Raw genomic sequence first — 18,265 nt, forward strand, 5'->3', positions numbered from 1 at the left:
CAAAACACACTCTCTGTAAGGCATTGTTTTCTTTTCCTAAACCACCTGGCTCCTCCCTGTATTCCAGCAAACCTAATCCAATGTCCCTCTGTTGAATGTGATTGATGTCATTCTGAATGTAGTTCGAGCAGCTGGCCTTTCTGTGGATGGAGCGGCAGAAGTCCGGGGGGAACTACAGCCGCTACAGGGCGCAGACGGAGAAACACGTGGTGCTGTGTGTCAGCTGCCTCAAAATCGACCTCCTCATGGACTTCCTCAATGAGTTCTTCGCTCACCCCCGATTACAGGTCTCTCAAAACGGTTTTAAGCCAAAACAAAAAGGGTTTTGCGATTGTTGTCTGTCATCGTCTACAGTTGGCTAGACAGCTGAGGTTAAAGGAGATGTTTCATTTAGCGAAAACAACAATCAAAATGCTGTATTATTCATGATGTAGCAGATGTTTTCACGACTTTGCATTCATGTGTATCCATTAGGAGGTGCAGGTGATGGTTAACGTCTCCCTTTAAAATGTGTTTTGCATATTGTTATTTAATTAAGTTTGACATGAATCTGCCGAAGTGGGAGATCTCACATGGGATGTGGTCGCATGATTTATACATCACAATTAGTTTGGCAGCCAATCGTAGTTCAGTATTAAGTGAGCTGTTGGTTAAACCCCTCTTTGTGTGTTTGTAGGACTACTATGTGGTGATCCTGTGTCCAGCAGAGATGGATGTCCAGGTCAGGAGGGTCCTCCATGTCCCTCTGTGGGCCCAGAGAGTCATCTACCTGCAGGGTTCTGCCCTCAAAGACCAAGACCTGATGAGGGCCAAGTGAGATACTGCGACAAAAACAACAACAATCACGACAAATAATACAAGCACTGAATAACCCCAGAACAGACCTGTTACCTTGAAATAAAAGGCCCCACTTTTAGACGCTTGAGCTTATAATTAATGCCTTAATTGCCTACAGCCTTATAATAATAGCTTTAATTACAGTTGGAGTTCTAATGCTTATTGTTTACCTCCTGGCTTTTTGTAATACAGCAGCAGAACCTTTGTGATAGGGAAAGACTAAAATACATTGTTTAGTTTTTTGACTCTCCCTGTTTTCTTGCCTCCTTCCATCTCAACCCTAAATAGCGTGGGCTTGAAAGATCGATTGGATTGTTTGTTGTTCTTTTGTCCTGCTTTTTTCTCTTTTGTCCTCTCCCTCAACAACATGACAACTCCCTCCTTCCCATGTCTTCTTTCCTCAACGCTTCCCTAATTCTCTCTATCTTTCTCTCTATTTATCTATGTCTCTCGCTCCCATGGCTACATGCTTTTCTAACTGCCTGCAGGATGGACGACGCTGAAGCCTGCTTTATCCTCAGCAACCGGTTTGAAGTGGACCGCATTGCTGCTGTACGTTTCTCACTGCTTCTCTGTATTGCCATCACTCCCCATATGTAACATTTCCATAGTAGGGCTGCTTGCCTGAGAAAAGCCTTAAAATAAAATTAGAAGGAAAAAAAATTACGCATTAAAGCAGCTTTGATAAGAACTGGATTTAGTCCACTGCATTGGGTGCTTTCTACCAAAAGATTATTGCAGTGAAAATGACTGAAACAGAGAGTAAAGGAAACACAGGCTTGACACTAAATAACTATACACACTATGCATGTGAAAAACATCTATAGGTGCAATGTTACACGACACTACTTGCCATGATAGTGAGTTAATCACACGGTTTAATTAACACCCTGGTACACTGAATAATTTGGCCGCTGAATTGTAATACCTTTGGAGACCCCTTATTTTTGTTTCTTGTACCCACAGTAGGTGTCCATTCTTCAGAACCTTGAAAACGTTGTAATTACTGTCAGCATGTGACTATGGTTGACATAGAGACACATTAGCTTGTTATCCTTGTCCCTTTGAGCATGATAGCGTTATCTTTTCAGATAACAGAGTACAGCCTCACACATTCTCAACAATTATATCCTGGCCAGTGTTACTCAGTTCACTCTTTATGGGCTTGCCACTATTCTTGAACACTTCTTTGTAGGAAGATGTTAGAATAGCATTACTTTGAAATCTGACAATGGCCGTTGAGTTGCTCTGTGAAGTCAGTGTTTTAGGAAGAATCCGATGCTGTTAGTTGTGTGTGTTTACCACTCTTTAACTCTCCGTTGCCCTTTTCCTCTTTCTCTCGCAACTTTTCACTCCATCCATCTCAATCCCCATTTTCTCAGGATCATCAGACCATCCTCCGAGCCTGGGCGGTGAAAGACTTCGCTCCCAATTGCCCCTTGTACGTCCAGATTCTCAAGCCGGAGAACAAGTTCCACGTCAAATTTGCAGGTGGGCACATGAGTGTGAAATCAAACACTGACAGTGACTCCTTTGCTTAAAGTGTGTGCATTCTTGTTTGGATTCAACTACTGCTATTTCAATGCATTATAATGCATATGCTCAAATGGGTCCTGTCCCAGTTCAACAGGTGCTTTTGCTCACTTTGTGTGTTTTAAAAGAAGGGTGATTAGGTTAACATTGGAAACTAAGTTGTCCTGTGTCCTCCTTTATTTAGTCATGTCCTCTTTTCTGCCTGAGTTTGTCAGCTGCATTTCCCCCCCTTGCTCAACAGAAGAAGCCATTCAATCATCTGAAGGCACGTAGAAGAAACCAAACTCTCTCACTGTGTCCTCTCTCTCTGCCTACAGTCCGAGAGAACCCAATTCTAGCTTGACGCCCTCTTCCCAGCTGTCTCTATCAATGATTAACGTTTCATTTTGCTTCCCCGGCCCAAGATAATCCCCTTATTTGGGGGAGTTCTGCTGTTGTGCTAACCTGGCAGATGAGCTCTCCCCGTAGGAAGTCCTCCTTTGCCTCTGCAGTGCTGTTTTACACACTTGACTGACAGAGCCAGACTGAGGCTTATGTGTTAAGTCGGGCAGGAATTTTGAAATATTGTGTTTTTTAATGAAATAGTCAATAGTCATCTCCTTGTGGCCCCCCAACAGCCTTTCAGTGCTGATGATAAATTCCATACATGACTGTTAAAAGTAACTCCTTTTAAGACCACAAAACCTAATGTTTATAATCAACTGACCTTAAGCCTGAAGTCATATCAGTAAACTCTGGGAGCGAGTATGTAAGTAGTCACTAGAACATAACTTTAAGACGGATGCCATGTTTTGACACCACTTGGAATATACCCGCGAAGTGCTAGTGTGGGAGGCATTAATGAGCCAGGGAAAAACATTTAATTTGATCCACAAGAATGGTTTAATAACAGCTCAACGTTCAATGGGAAAGATTGGGAGACCGCTGCAGCCGGGCAGGAAACCCTGAGGCGTTTGAGTAACCATAAAAAATGGGGTGCGGTGTTAATCGATTGTCTCCCCGGTTTATGTTCTGAATGACAATAGCCTGTTGCCCTCCTGAAGTGGGCTTATTGCAGCAGCAGGCATCGTGTTCAACAACATACAAACAATAACAGCTAACTGAATTAATTAACTTAACCACTGGACCTGTGGTCAAGTTGTAATGGCCAACATCTGCATGTCCACCCTTATCTTCTCACACCTTTAACACCAGTCTGTGAAAGCGATTCTGAAGAGGGTATAATAAAACCTTGTGGATGTATGTGAGTGTGTGGGTGTGTGTGTGCACAGTATGTCGAGCTCTGTAATTGGTTTCTCTCCTGGTCTGGGTCCTGGTATCTGAAGGATAGAGGATGGGATGCTGGGCGGCGTTGAACATTAAGCAGAGGAGAAGATGGGAAGTGAAGGCATCACAGTGGTTAACAGAAACACACGAGGGATGTTGAAAATTGGAAATTGCAGAAAAGACTAAATTTTGTGTGTGACTGTGTGTGCGCTTTGTGAGTTAGAGATGTGTGTATAGGTAGCAGACCTAGAGATTGGAATGTGCGTGACAATAATGAACACTGTTGCCTCAAAGATGAGACATCGATTTCTTTGCACGCTTAGAGATGCCCATTGGTCTGTATAAGCTGCTTTCTCACAATCTGAAAAGCTTTGTGTGTGAGCTGCATTATGATGTCCTGTTCTGAACCAAAGGCACATTGGTACTTCAGCAGAAGATCCACAATCAGCAGGTGTAATTGTCTCTCACCTGCTCAGATTCGGGCACACAACAAAAAATTGCATTTACATGTCATCGGGCTCTCCGGTTTCTCCGGCTGGCAGCTGATTGAGTTTCATGCTTCATGTCAGGCTCCGACGTTCTTCAGCAATTATTTATTAATGAAAGGCACATCATTTGCTTTTCTGACCCAGCTAAACATTGTTGGTAAACAAGGAAGCAAAGAAAATGCAATCAAGGATGACCCATCAGGGCAAATGGGAGCTCGCTGTGCCCGACATGCTGATTGGCTCACTACAAACATGAATCGCTCTATTGGTTTTTCCTTTCATAGAGGAGGCTGTGCGGCAACAGGTAAACGACTGGAGTGTCATCTGTGTTTGTTCCGTTTGGTTTGGTTTGCTCACAGGCGTTTAGTCTTGGATGATGTGATTGAAAGGGGGTTTAAGGCTGACACTAAATCACTGGCTTGTGCTTGTTCTTCTATCTAATCCCCAAAAACTGAGCGCTGCGCCACAACAGTAACATTAAGAAGATCCCATGGGAGTAAACAAGCAGCTGAGGATGATGACACAGCTGCTGTCTGCTTGACTCATTTGTTCTAAGTTTCATTTAACATCAAATATATTGTTTGATTGTTTGTGCTTTTGTCTTTAAGTGGTACTCTTCAGCCCTATTTACACATTGTACTGTTCACAGTTGGGAATAACCAGGATGTTCTTTCCAAAAACATGTGTCACTGTTAAGTGTGTTTGAGCTAGTGATTAAATACGAGGGAATATAACCAGAACAACAATTATGATAAATAAACGTTCACAAAGTCGAAATGCCATGTGCAAATGAGCTGCTGTCTCTTGTTTTATATCAGAACACATTTATATGTCTTTCATTTTTTATTGAAACAATCAATTTAGAGGCAACACGCTTGGGAACACTTTAGATTTGAACCAATTCACTTTTTGAAACTATTGCACTCAGCCACGCTCTGGTTCTCCCTCTCCCCTCCCGAACCGATTAAAGGAGTGAAGAATCAGCAGACAGTGATGACATAAAACACTCAAATATGTTTTCTGAAATGAGTGAATAGCTGAGAGAGGTTCTTGAGCAAACAGAGCACAGATATATAAGACCGCTGGCTCCAAGAGTATGCAAGATACGCTACAGACAGACATGCACACACAGCCCAAATACATGGTCCCCCTAGCCTCGGTTTATGCCTGGTGGAAATAAAACATAATAGATGAGATCTTCTTAGAGCTAAAGATGACATTTAGTTCACTCTCTTGAGAAGGGTGGAAGCATAATCTCCAGAGATGTATAACATCCGCAGATAAAACGGAAATTTGCAAAGCTAAATATCACCGGATCAAGAACACACTTACAAATGCTAGGGATGTCTTTATTTGAGCAGCCAGTTGTATTCAAGGCAGCGTTGTTGGACTCAGAGTTGAAACTATCATGGAAGTAGAGTGTGAGGGTTGTATTTTCCGACCTCCGATACATTTCCCTTTTTGTTTCCTGTCTCTGCAGATCATGTGGTGTGTGAAGAAGAGTTTAAGTACGCCATGCTGGCTTTAAACTGCGTGTGTCCTGGTACATCAACACTCATCACTCTATTGATCCACTCCTCCAGAGGACAGTAAGTTCCCTTGCTTTCTGACTCCCGATCCCTCTTTTTTTGTTAACTTGACAGTAAAATATGCAGTAGATACAGTGAACAGAACTGAGCTGCTTATTGTCTCCTCAATGTCACTCAACTTTGGTGTTTGCTTTCCAGAATGGCTCCCCAAGAGGTCTTCAAGCAGCGTGCCGGAGCCTTTCAAGCCCTCAACAGGTAGGATTCATCTGATCTGTATTCACCCCAATCATCTGTCCACTTCCATAGATTTAATAATAATAATAATAATAATAATAATAATGATTTCAATTTATATAGCGCCTTTCACGAAACCCAAGGACGCTTCCCCGCACATTGTCTTTTGTTATTCCATGAGGAGATTTACTTCGTGGAGGTTAATTGTGTTTAAGAAACATTTAGTTGTATTTTGACTTTTTCTTATAGGTTACAGTTTAATGCTTGAATCCTGCACAAAAAATCACAATGTGATCAGGGGCAAATTGCTCAATACACAAGGTTTTACTTAATTTATTTGTATCATTATGGGGTGATAGCGGAACAAGTGATTATGATGGTACTAGTTTAAAATATTTAAACACCATTTGTATTTCAATAACTCAGTGGGTTTTACATTGAATATGCAAAAGAAATGTTTTGGTAATTTACTTCTTTCATCAAGATAGTCAAGGTAAAACCTTGATGAGTAATTGATAAACAAATTATATTTTTGTATTCCTTTGATAACAATGATGATTGCATCAAAAAAATATGAATATTAAAGAAGTTCAATGTCAAGCACTCTTGTGTCTGATGAGTGGTACTTTCAAAAGCAATGTATTTCATAAGTATGCTTCTATATCTGGATTTGTTGCCATTTGGTTTATTGGCTGTGACAGTGCTACATGATGCTCCCTCCTCCTCTCCAGCCTTACACTTACAGTAGTTCCTGTAAACTGCAAAATCGCTATAACACTTGTTTATATAATGCCGTCTTTGTCGCAGGCCACCCACATTCACACTGCCCCCACACCCTTGCTTTATGCTATCACCTTTTTAGCCTCCACATCTAAAGATGTATCCCTAGGAGAAAAATGTGTCCACTTAACTGTGTGAATGTGTACATTTGGGAGCTATTGTTTAGACAGGTTGGCTGTCCTTGTGTGTCCTGATTGAAGTATTGATCAGTAGCTCTGACAGACATTTAAGATCTTACCTCTGAGACCTCAGGTGAAATATCTCCTCATGTTGCCCTGGTGCTGAGCTAGACGCTTTGTGTTTCAAGTTTTAAAGTTCATTCTTTCCCCACGTGGCCAATCAATCCTACTTTTCTGTCTCAGGGAGGGCGGTGCATGTGCAGCAGACCAATGGCACCGAACCTACCGCCGCTGCTCAGCCAATGAGGTGCATCACATCCGTCTAGAGGAAAGTAAATTCTTTGGAGAATACCAGGGCAAGAGTTTCACCTTTGCCTCCTTTCATGCTCACAAAAAGTAAGTTATATTGTGTGAAAAGCCCCAAAAATGAGAACTCAAAACCCCCCTCGCACTGTTCAGATCTGACCTTGTCTTTTTTATAGGTATGGAGTATGTTTGATTGGAGTTCGCAGATTGGAAACCACCAACATCTTGCTGAACCCTGGGCCCTGCCACATCATGGGGGCCTCTGACACATGCTTCTACATCAATATCTCCAAAGAGGAGAACTCAGCATTCGTCAGGGGCCAGAAGGAGCCATCGTGGGGCAGAACTGGAGGAAATCCCAGGGGGGTGCACCAATCCATCTACCACGGACTCACACGCCTGCCAGTCCACAGTATCATCGCCAGCATGGGTCAGTCTGAAATGCACGCCACAAAGACTGTGTAACGTTTACACACTGGCCTTCTGTTTGCAGTATGTGTTGGTCAAACACGCAAACCTGTCATCAAACTGTCAGCTGCAGCAGCACATTCACAGCTTTCAGAATTACGCAGTTCTCACACAAGCTATCTTGGTTAAATATATGCACAGCTTTTCTGATGAATTCACATGTATCTGATCATTAGCAACACTTGATATGTGACTTGATAAGAACCCCTAAATGGGGCCGCTTGATAGCTAACCTGGCAGAGCTCAAGGCCTAGGATTCACTCAGACCATTTCAGCATGTCATCTCCTTTTTTCTCCCCATTTTAAATCTGCTTCTATAATAAAGGCACTGGTGGCCAAATAATAATCTAAAAAAACAACAACCAAATGAACTGAACTGTCAGTATACACACACCACCTGGTGGACAACAGTGATACTGCATAGCTCACTATTCCTCAATGCTCTCACCACAGTATCCACTATCAGGGACTGTGCAAACACATCATGTATAGTAGAAAAAAAGGGTCCTTGATGTTGGAATTATAATAAAGGTTTGCTTTGGTTGGGAAGGGTTTGAAAAGGAAGTAAGGTCCTTAAATCCACTCATCTAGCAACATGTTTAAAAGCTCCTAACCAGATGGCTATTTCACGGTGAAATTCTAAAAACAGTAGAACGTCACAAACGCCCTTCTACCTCCTAAGGGTGTTTGTGACACTCTGAGTGGGTTGAGAGCTCCGCTTCATTTTAACAGGTACAAGCACTGTCTATGTTTTTAGAATTTCTTATGACAACGCCATCTAATTAAAGGCTTTTTTATCTGTTTGCCTGAAGGGAAACTTTCTTCTTTTTTGAACTTCGTGTATAGTGTTTGTTCCTTCATTCATCTTTGATCCTCCAGTCGTGTGTGTGTGTGTGTGTGTGTGTGTGTGTGTGTGTGTGTGTGTGTGTGTGTGTGTGTGTGTGTGTGTGTGTGTGTGTGTGTGTGTGTGTGTGTGGTGTGTGTGTGTGTGTGTGTGTGTGTGTGTGTGTGTGTGTGTGTGTGTGTGTGTGTGTGTGTGTGTGTGTGTGTGTGTGTGTGTGTGTGTGTGTGTGTGTGTGTGTGTGTGTGTGTGTGTGTGTGTGTGTGTGTGTGTGTGTGTGTGTGTGTGTGTGTGTGTGTTACAGGCACAGTGGCCATCGACCTGCAGGACTCCAGTGACAGCAGCCCAGAGAGCCAGGAGCCTGGGGGCACCGTGCTGGGAAGCGGGAGAGGAAGCAGAAGCAGGGCGGAGATGGGTGGTGTTAACACTTTGGCCCTGCCTGCCATGGGAGAGTCAGCGGAGGAAAGGCGGCACAGCATCGCCCCCGTCCTGGAGCTGGTGGACGGTGTCAACAATCCCACCTTCGACCTGCTCGGAGACCAGTCAGAGGACGAGGGAGGGGAAGAGGGCAAGGAGGACAGTGACAGAGACGAGAGCGCCCACTGGTGGGGTCGACACTGCGAGTAAGTCAGGAAGATGCTGCTTGTATTTACACCAGGGAAGTGTAAACTAGTTTGGAGGTAACTGTGGGCTTGTGCTACAGGTGGGTGAAGGGATATCCCCTAAACTCTCCGTACATCGGCAGCTCGCCTGCGTTGTGCCACCTTCTTCAGGAAAAGATGCCTTTCTGCTGCCTGCGCATGGACAAGGTAAGATAAAGACCATAGACTGTATGCATTACATTAATGCACACAATATCTGTTTTCTTATTTTTCTTTTCTATTCCTTTTTATTCCATTCCATTGCAATGTAAATAATGTTATATTTTACTATATCTTGTATTATTTTTAATATTTTTCTAGTTCTCTACCTGTGTTTTTAATTCTTGTTTTACTTTTATGTATGCACCACGACATCAAGTCAAATTCCTCGTACGTGTAAACCTACCTGGTAATAAAACTGTTTCTGATTCTGAAGATAAGATAAGAAGTACTTTGTTGATCCCAATTTGGGAAATGTTTGCGTTGCAGCAGCATAAAAAGACAAGGCATTGTACATTAAAAGACTAGAAATAAACAATCCAAAATGTAAACATCGCAAATAGAAGTAAAATAGCATTAAAAAAGTAAAAAATATACATGTGGAAATACAAATGTACAGTAACAAAATGTAAAGCAGGATATTATATATACATTAATTGTGCAAGGAATGGATTATTAAATATCAGATTGAATATCAATGTAAAATGTACAGTGGGAGTTTAAGTCCAGTTATCCAGAGAAGCCATGGAGCAGAGAGTTCTCTGCCGGCCAGGGGTGATTTGTTATACCGTTTTATTGCAGTTGGCAGGATTTTTCCCTGTAAAGTGTGGGATTTACATGGCTTGCTATCTAAATTCACATTGCTGTTATCCCCCATGACTACTCTGCTTCTCTCCTAGGCTTGCCACCACACCCTTTTTGAGGATGCCCGCTGCTATGGCTTCAAAAACAAATTGATCATTGTGTCTGCGGAGAGTGCAGGAAACGGACTGTACAACTTCATTGTGCCTCTACGGGCCTACTATCGACCCAGGAAGGAGCTCAACCCCATTGTGCTGCTGCTGGAGAGCATGTAAGATCACATTGATGTCATTAATTGCTATGTTGTTCCACAGCTTCAAACTAAATGTGTTCCATGATGAACGAGTTACACAAAACAAATGTAGGTTGTGCAGGATAGAAAAAGAAAAGTTCCTGCTTACATAGCCAGTTCAGGAGAAACACTGAGCTATTTAGGTTCAGAGTAAACATGATTTGTGAAATGCTGAATGCTTCAGGACAATGCACTCCGCAAACCTGGGTCTTGTATTGTGGCTGGTACACAAACACAGTCAGCCAAATGAGAGTAGAATACAATAAAAAGGCAATAAAATGCTGAGTCACTCCAGTCTACTGCTGTTATAGACTGTCTTCAGTGCTCTCTGCAGGCTGTGTTGTATTTCTCAGTCTGAGTGACGGGGGTCTGTCTCTGAGGGGACGTTCGCTCTTCATCATGCCACGTACAAATCTATAGGAATCTCGAATGTATTTGTTTTCTGATCGCTACAGACCTGAAGCAGACTTCCTGGAGGCAATCTGTTGGTTCCCCATGGTGTTCTACACAGTGGGCTCCATCGACAAGTGAGACAACGCTACACACTGATCTATTTCCTTAATCTTTATTCATGGAAGTGCTTTTCACCACTCAAATGCCTTTCCTGTACTCTTTGATTTTCTCTCCACAGTCTGGACAGTTTGCTGCGATGCGGAGTCACTTTTGCTGACACGATGGTAGTGGTAGACAAGGAGAGCTCAATGATTGCAGAGGAGGATTACATGGCTGATGCAAAGACCATTGTGAATGTCCAGACACTGTTCAGGTCTGCTTTGTTTGCTATACAATCGAACATTCTGTGTTTATATTGTTGTGTGTGTTTTTTTATCCATTTTGTCTCTGTCTGTGCTTTTACCCTCCAGACTGTTCCCAGCTCTTAGTATCATCACAGAGCTAACCCACCCAGCCAACATGCGATTTATGCAGTTCAAAGTCAAAGACCACTACTCTCTGGCCCTGTCCAAACTGGAAAAGGTAAAAGCTTAATACTTTCTAAAGCACTATTATTCATTTACCTCAACCCAGACTTCAGAGTTCATAATGAAACACCAATGAGAGAAAAAGCAGGATAGTGTATTGCAGTATACATTTGTTACTGATTATAGAAACTTTTTAAGCCTGCGTGTGGTTGACTTGTGGAATGATATGCCAGAAAGCTTTGTCACATCCAAGACGGTTACCTGTCTCAAATCCCGCCTCGACCATTACTGGTCAAACATCACCTACACTTTGGACTATGTGACTGTTGACAGCATCCATAGTAAATAAAGAATCAGTGATCTACTTATTTATTTATGAGCGACTAAAAGGCCTTAGGCCTATTACAGCCGTATCCGATTGATTGATTGATTGATTGATTGATTGATTGATTGATTGATAGCCTTTTTAATTTCGAATTGTTGTTAATGTTGCTCTCTGTGTGGCAGCGACAGTAATGAATTTCCCACCAAGCCTCAATATCATTTATCAAAGAATGAGTACATTTGTCCTAGCACGACATCAAGTATTAAAATGGAGTTCACTCTGGGATCATTATAAATAGATGTTATTAGATTTCCAGCAGTGTAAAGGATATCTGGTGAATTATAGCTTTTTCTTCTTGCTGTTTGAACAGTGCATGCTTGTTTAAGTTTCTTGTGGGATTTTTCCTCTTTAAAAAAAATGCTACAAGATACATGTTTTATAAGTCTCACAATAAATGTCAGATTTTAAGTAACTTCAACCATGACTAGTGTAATCGGGTGAACATCTTTGTGTGTGTGTGTGTGTGTGTGTGTGTGTGTGTGTGTGTGTGTGTGTGTGTGTGTGTGTGTGTGTGTGTGTGTGTGTGTGTGTGTGTGTGTGGGTGTGTGTGTGTGTGTGGGTGTGTGTGTGTGTGTGTGTGTGTGTGTGTGTGTGTGTGTGTGTGTGTGTGTGTGTGTGTGTGTGTGTGTGTGTGTGTGTGTGTGTGTGTGTGTGTGTGTGTGTGTGTGTGTGTGTGTGTGTGTGTGTGTTTAATCTGTAGAAGGAAAGGGAGAAGGGCTCCAACCTGGTGTTTATGTTCCGCCTGCCCTTCTCTGCAGGGAAGGTGTTCAGTGTCAGCATGCTGGACACTCTCCTTTACCAGGTATCTCAAACAGAAAATCCATAACTCTGACTAAAAAACTAAATGTGTGAGCATGCCAAATCTGATCTATTTCTACTGACTTGTGTGGCATGTTCTCCTGCTGCAAGTCATTTGTGAAGGACTACATGATCTCCATCACCAGGCTGCTGCTGGGTTTGGACTCCATGCCTGGCTCAGGTTTCCTTTGTGCTGTAAGTACCGGCACACAAATGCCTTGGATTCTGTTTGTTTGGTTTGTGAAGTGTCTCTGAGGCAGAATATTGTCTTGTTTTTTTTTTTTAGATGAAAATCACAGAGGACGACCTGTGGATCCGCACCTACGGCAGGCTCTACCAGAAACTGTGCTCCTCCACTGGAGACATTCCCATCGGCATCTACCGCACAGAGGCACACAAGCTTCCAGTCTCTGAAGTAAGGGGCTGCTATTACTAGTTGTGTGGCCTACTTTTCTGTCTCAGGGAGGGCGGTGCAGCAGCCCAATGGCACCGAACCTACCGCCGCTGCTCAGCTAAACAAGACATTTAAAAGTGCAAAACAAAACATTAATGATTTTGGTACAATATTTAACCCTGCCAAAAGCTAGGCTTAAAGTCACAAGGTCACAACTTTTTCCACGTGGAGCGTGATCATTGTTTAAAGAAAAAGTAAGCATGGCATTTGATTGGTTAGCTGCCATCTCTGTTGTGATTGGTCAACTGATTAGCCTATCATGGACAATGTGTTGGAGCGCTAGCCAATAGAAGCGCAAGTGCAACATAGTGATGTCACTAAATTACAGAAATAAACAAAGGACTACATTCGAGGCATGTGAGGCAGTGGGGGGAGAACTTTGGGATTTGAGCCTTTGAAGACCATTAACTTGCACATCCATACATCACACTACACGAAAGGGAAAACCCCCAAAAGCATAATAGGGCTTTAAGAAATTACATTTATCTTTATTTTTGAGAAAGGAAATGAAAGGTCTGGTTGTGTGTGATGTTGCTATGTAGTTATCTTTGTGTGTCCCAGTCCCAGGTATCCATCACAGTGGAGGACTATGAAGATACGAGGGAACCCAGAGAGCCCCTGCTGTCCCGGACCAGCGCTCACCGTAACTCCACCTCCTCGGAGCCTGTCTCCACCTCCTCCCACTCCTCAGACCACCCTCTGCTCAGGAGGAAGAAGCATGCAGTGGGCCCGGCGGCTGAGCAGAAAGGGGGGGCGGGGCTCCAGTGGGGCCAAGGGGGGTCCGGGCAGCGCGGCAGAGAGGATCAACCAGCAGAGACTGACCCTGTTCAGACGCTCCGAGAGGCAGGAGCTCAACGCCCTGGTGAAGACGAGGATGAAACACCTGGGCCTTTCTCCAACCGGATACAGTAAGACAATATTAAAGTTTCCTGCTCCTGATCTCAAGTTCACCAGTATTGTACTGAAGCACAATTTTGAGGGACTGGTATTTTACCGTAATATTGTTCAGTGGTTGAGTATTTCAGAATCAGAATCAAGTTTATTGCCAGGTACGTTTACACATACAAGGAATTTGCTTGATGTCTGGTGGTGTGAACATAAACAATCTGAAAAAATAAGTTGCAAAGTAGGTAAAAAAAAAATATATATATAAGGATAATAATAAAAAAAGTATTTTTAAGAAATAATTTTTGCTAAAGACAAGTATGTACACCAGCTTTAAATGTAACAATACAAATAACCTTAACAGCTTAAAAAACTAAAACAAGCAAACTACAGTGTATGATATCTTAAGGTGGAGGGCTGTGCAAAATTGTGAAAAAAGCAGTCAGAGAGTTGAGCATGCTCCCTTATATTACTACATTTCAGAACAAAACTGAAAAATGTAATATTTTTGACATTGTTGTATTTGTGCTTTTACTTAAAGGTGGGATAGGTAAGTTTCAGAAACCGGCTCGAGACACACTTTTTGTTATATTCCATGGAATGCTCTTAACATCCCGATAGCAATGAATATCTTGAGTGCTTTGACAAAAAATCCATAAAAAAATGTCATCTGTGGAAGCCGTAATACTGTAAAAAGTACAACCCAGGATTGGATTGCCGCCCTGTCTGTCAGCCATCTCGTGCCCTCATTGGGCGTGCCGTCATTGGGCGTGCATTGTGCGTTCATGTGTGTTGGAGGAGGTGCTCTGTAAGGAAGTCTGAAGGAAGGGGCGGATTCTTTTCGGCTGTGTACTTTCAAATGTTAGTGCACTCGAGCCGGTTTCTGAAACGTACCTTCCCCACCTTTAAGGAAATTATCTACTTCCTCCATCTCTGATAATGCTGCTGCTTTTGTCCATGTTTACCTAAATGTGTCCTCCTGTGTTTTGAATAAACCAGTACCAAAAGAGTCACGGATGTGTGCACAGCTTGCTGTTTACCCTGTTCCTATGTTATTTCCTGCATCACTCACCTCTTCCTTATCCTGTGTCAGATGGGATGACAGACCAGGGGAACAGACATTCCTACATCCTCATCAACCCTTCTCCAGACACCAGACTGGAGCTCCACGACGTTGTGTAAGTACACACATGTAATTGAAAGTGCTGTAAAATGAACACAGAAGGAGAAGTGTGACAGGATTCAATTGTCTGTGCCCCACCTGCAGATACCTGATCAGACCAGACCCGCTCTCACTCGTACCCAGTCAGGGTAGTAGCAGGAAGTGCAGCGCAGGGATCTCGGAGAGCGACAGGTTCGATACGCAGGACAGCACTCATCTGTGAGGGACAAAAACAAACAAATAATGTCTCGAACACTGCCAGAGAGAGGAGACACAACAACACAGTTTACAGAGAATCAAGAGATGGTGAGATGGAGAGGGAATGGAGAAGCCCTCATATTTTCCGCCTCGGTGGACTGATAGGTGCCAGTCTTGCATGGACCTTTTCTATAATGATTGGAATGTTTTATTTATGCACCTTTCTATTTTGAATGTGGAAAGCTGCGGACACAGAAGTGCATTTAATGAAAAACTGTATGTATTTATATCTGTTTATGTGCATGTAATGTACTGCATCATGTATGTGCAGTGTGTCTGTGTACTGTATGTATGTGCCAGTGTGTGAATGAATGTGCATGTGTGCTTATGGATCAAGAGCAAGACACTGCCAATGTGAGAGGTACTGCTGCCAAATGGAAGTCAATGGATGTATTTTTGTGTCCTTCTGTGTCGTAGGTGTGTTTTGTCAGACTTAATGCTGTTTGGCCGTATTTGAAAGTGACACTACAATGCACACAACCCCTTTTTATTTTGTGGTCTTCATAAAGCCTTTTTGCAGCGTTTTTCCTGTCGCTTTCGCAGTCAAAGGCACATCTAGGTTTTACACTCACCAGCAGCGGAGCAATCCAAAGAGCACCAGTCTCTGACTTAAGTAGATAGTCAGCATGCGTCGTCAGTGCAGGGCATTCAGACACATCGCTGTCCTCAGTATGTTTTCACTTCAGTTATGTGAGTTCTCTTGAAACATACTTTTTCCTATGTTTTTTGTTTACCTGTTGTTTCTCAAAGTCCCACCCTCCCTGCTTCTGTGAGTCAGCGTTAGCCGCCCTACCAACAGCTTGCTTTTCCTGACATGCATGTTAGAGAGGCAGGAGATGGATAGAAACACAGGTACAAATAGGCTACCATAACATAATGCCATTAAGTACAATAGCCCTGCAATAAATACCTCTTTGTGAAGCTTATAATGTTACTTTTTGGCGGGGGGGACGGTGGCAAAGGTGTTTAAGTTCTATGTTTTAAAACCAATTTATAAGCTTTACAATTCAATAGTTGCTGTATTTATTGTATAATAAATGTCCATGTTATTTATTTTCTAATTAGAATTGAAATCAATGAAATAATTGGTTTTTTTTCAGACTTAATTTCCTTTTTCTGAAAACAAGTAAAAAATATACCATTCAAGTGATATCAATCTGCTTTTTATATACCTTGAATCAGATGTTTTAAAGAACCTGTGATTCATATGTTAAATCAAAATACATCATTTGTTAGAATGGACATTTAAGTCATTTGTTTACCAATGTATGTTTTTGTCAGAAATTCAGATTGTACCGTTTCTCAGAGAAACAATGCAGCCATGTGGTGGGCATGCTAGCCTGCTAACCCGCCAACTTCACTGCTCTAGCTTTAGTGCCAGTAGAACAGATGAAAATATGTATAAATTAAAGTCAGTCATTATAGCTTGCCATCGCTTTATTGCAGTTCGGGTGTCAATTTGTGCCACTTCAACCTGAATGTCTTTGAACCATTTCACTCATTAGTTTCATAATTACATCATTTTTAGTTTTCAATGAATCCGTTGACTGACCTGACACAGTATGTCTTTTGTCTGGTTCATAAAGCTCACGTCTCTTTGCTCTGTTATATCAACACTGTGAATGGCTCCATTTACTTTATTGTAATGTCCCCAGGCTAACCAAAGACCACACAATACTTCAACACAAGACTAGATAAGGCTTTATTGACCGCTGAGGGGAATTTCCGTTGATGCTGCTGCACAAAAATAGAAATAGATAAATAGATTAAGAAGATTATAGAACCAAATGAAGTTAAATTGGTTTATTATCAGTACAAAAGATAGGCTGCTGTCTCCACTGCTGTCTGCCGTCTGATGACCGTGCACAAATGAGCCTGCTGCTCTACATTTTGCATCATAGTGGAATGAGCCGCCAGCTGAATGTGCTGCCACAGCTCGACGTAGAGCCGGTCAGATGAGTTCTAGGGTGGCTTGGATCAGTCATGGCCGCCCACTCCTGAACCCATGAAACAGTGTCAGTGTGCAGCTGCATTGCCAGAAGCTTCTCCCCTGCAGGAGGGACAGCTGGATGAAAGCACTGGTCGAAGAAGGAGATTCTCACATTGCTTTTCCAGAGGCGTTGTGGGTCAGGAAGGTAACGCTGGCCCTGGTAAGCACGTGATATCACATTCCTCATTTTAATCCATGTTTCTTCAGTTGTGTTATATCAGTGACTTTAACTATCTAACACAGGGGGTCCAAACTTTTTTCACTGAGGGCCACACACACAAATATGAAAGGCTGGGCCACTCATTTGAGGTGAGGTATATTGCCTCATATGTTAAGTTAAGTTATAGGTTAGCAAAATCAATCAAATGTGGGTAAATTATGCTCCAAACTTGATTATACATTAAGAAGAAAAACAGCCTCCCAGCTGTCCATAGGGTTTCATTTATTTTCTTACAAAAGTGTTAGCAGCTCGTTCCTTAAAACAGAAGCCATTATAATAAGGGGACACTATGTTTAAAAGCTTGTTATGCAAATTAATTTTTTTTATCAACTAAGATTTGTTAGAACATTTAAATGTAATTGACTGAATGTCTATATATTTAGGACGTATAATACAAGAAGAACACAAGTTTCAGATGTGGGCCATATTCCAATTCGATTATACTTTTTGAATTAGCTGAGGGCCAATTCAAAAAGGACAATGTTGTGGAAACTTTAACTCGTCAACGATCCGGAGATGTAACGGTAATAATAATAATAATAATAAAGATGGTCTTCAGCAATCAAACAGAGTTCTCTTTGTGGTCTTTATTCAAGCTTGAAGGTACAGGTTACACAGAGTACAGAGCAGTCTGCATAAGTTGCACACAGAGGGAACTGTGTGTGGAACAGGAACTGTACAAGTGTGATAGTGACTGGAAACATCTGGGTGCGATGGTGTCTGACACCCAAGCATAACAAAAGGTCGAGCAAGGGACATGTACTGAGTACAGTGTCATCATATAAGCGTTGCATTTGGTTTTACCAGGTAACATAAGAAATTGCCACTACAACAACGGGCCACATTTTGCCCCCAGGCCGTAGTTTGGACAAACCTGATCTAACATGACTCTCTCTGTGTACACTGTTGGGTGTTGGGAGTGCTCACTTTGTTTTTATTTGGCCCTTTGCTCTTTGTGTTGCTTTGCACTCTTACAGTAGCTTCATTTTGAACTTTCCAAAATGTTCCCCATTATGCTTCTTTGCTTTCATTGAGTATAATATTGCCTGATGGAAATA

General features: G+C 42.3%; 1 protein-coding gene across 1 annotated transcript in view; it reads left to right on the forward strand.

Moving 5' to 3' along the window:
- kcnt2b (potassium sodium-activated channel subfamily T member 2b) overlaps positions 1-16,659 on the forward strand; it is a 36,862-nt gene extending 20,203 nt beyond the window's left edge. Inside the window, 21 exon segments of the mRNA XM_034088535.2 lie at positions 123-287; positions 677-813; positions 1,326-1,389; positions 2,220-2,328; positions 5,605-5,713; positions 5,852-5,908; positions 7,030-7,182; positions 7,269-7,522; positions 8,706-9,024; positions 9,105-9,210; positions 9,942-10,114; positions 10,591-10,662; positions 10,767-10,901; positions 10,999-11,110; positions 12,141-12,242; positions 12,350-12,433; positions 12,525-12,653; positions 13,254-13,406; positions 13,408-13,600; positions 14,671-14,755; positions 14,845-16,659. Of these exon segments, the coding sequence (XP_033944426.1) occupies positions 123-287; positions 677-813; positions 1,326-1,389; positions 2,220-2,328; positions 5,605-5,713; positions 5,852-5,908; positions 7,030-7,182; positions 7,269-7,522; positions 8,706-9,024; positions 9,105-9,210; positions 9,942-10,114; positions 10,591-10,662; positions 10,767-10,901; positions 10,999-11,110; positions 12,141-12,242; positions 12,350-12,433; positions 12,525-12,653; positions 13,254-13,406; positions 13,408-13,600; positions 14,671-14,755; positions 14,845-14,962 (2,829 nt within the window). The 3' untranslated portion in view covers positions 14,963-16,659.
- The last annotated feature ends 1,606 nt before the right edge of the window (positions 16,660-18,265 follow it).

The sequence above is a fragment of the Pseudochaenichthys georgianus genome, chromosome 8, assembly GCF_902827115.2.
Source record: "Pseudochaenichthys georgianus chromosome 8, fPseGeo1.2, whole genome shotgun sequence".
Taxonomy (NCBI): Eukaryota; Metazoa; Chordata; class Actinopteri; order Perciformes; family Channichthyidae; genus Pseudochaenichthys; species Pseudochaenichthys georgianus.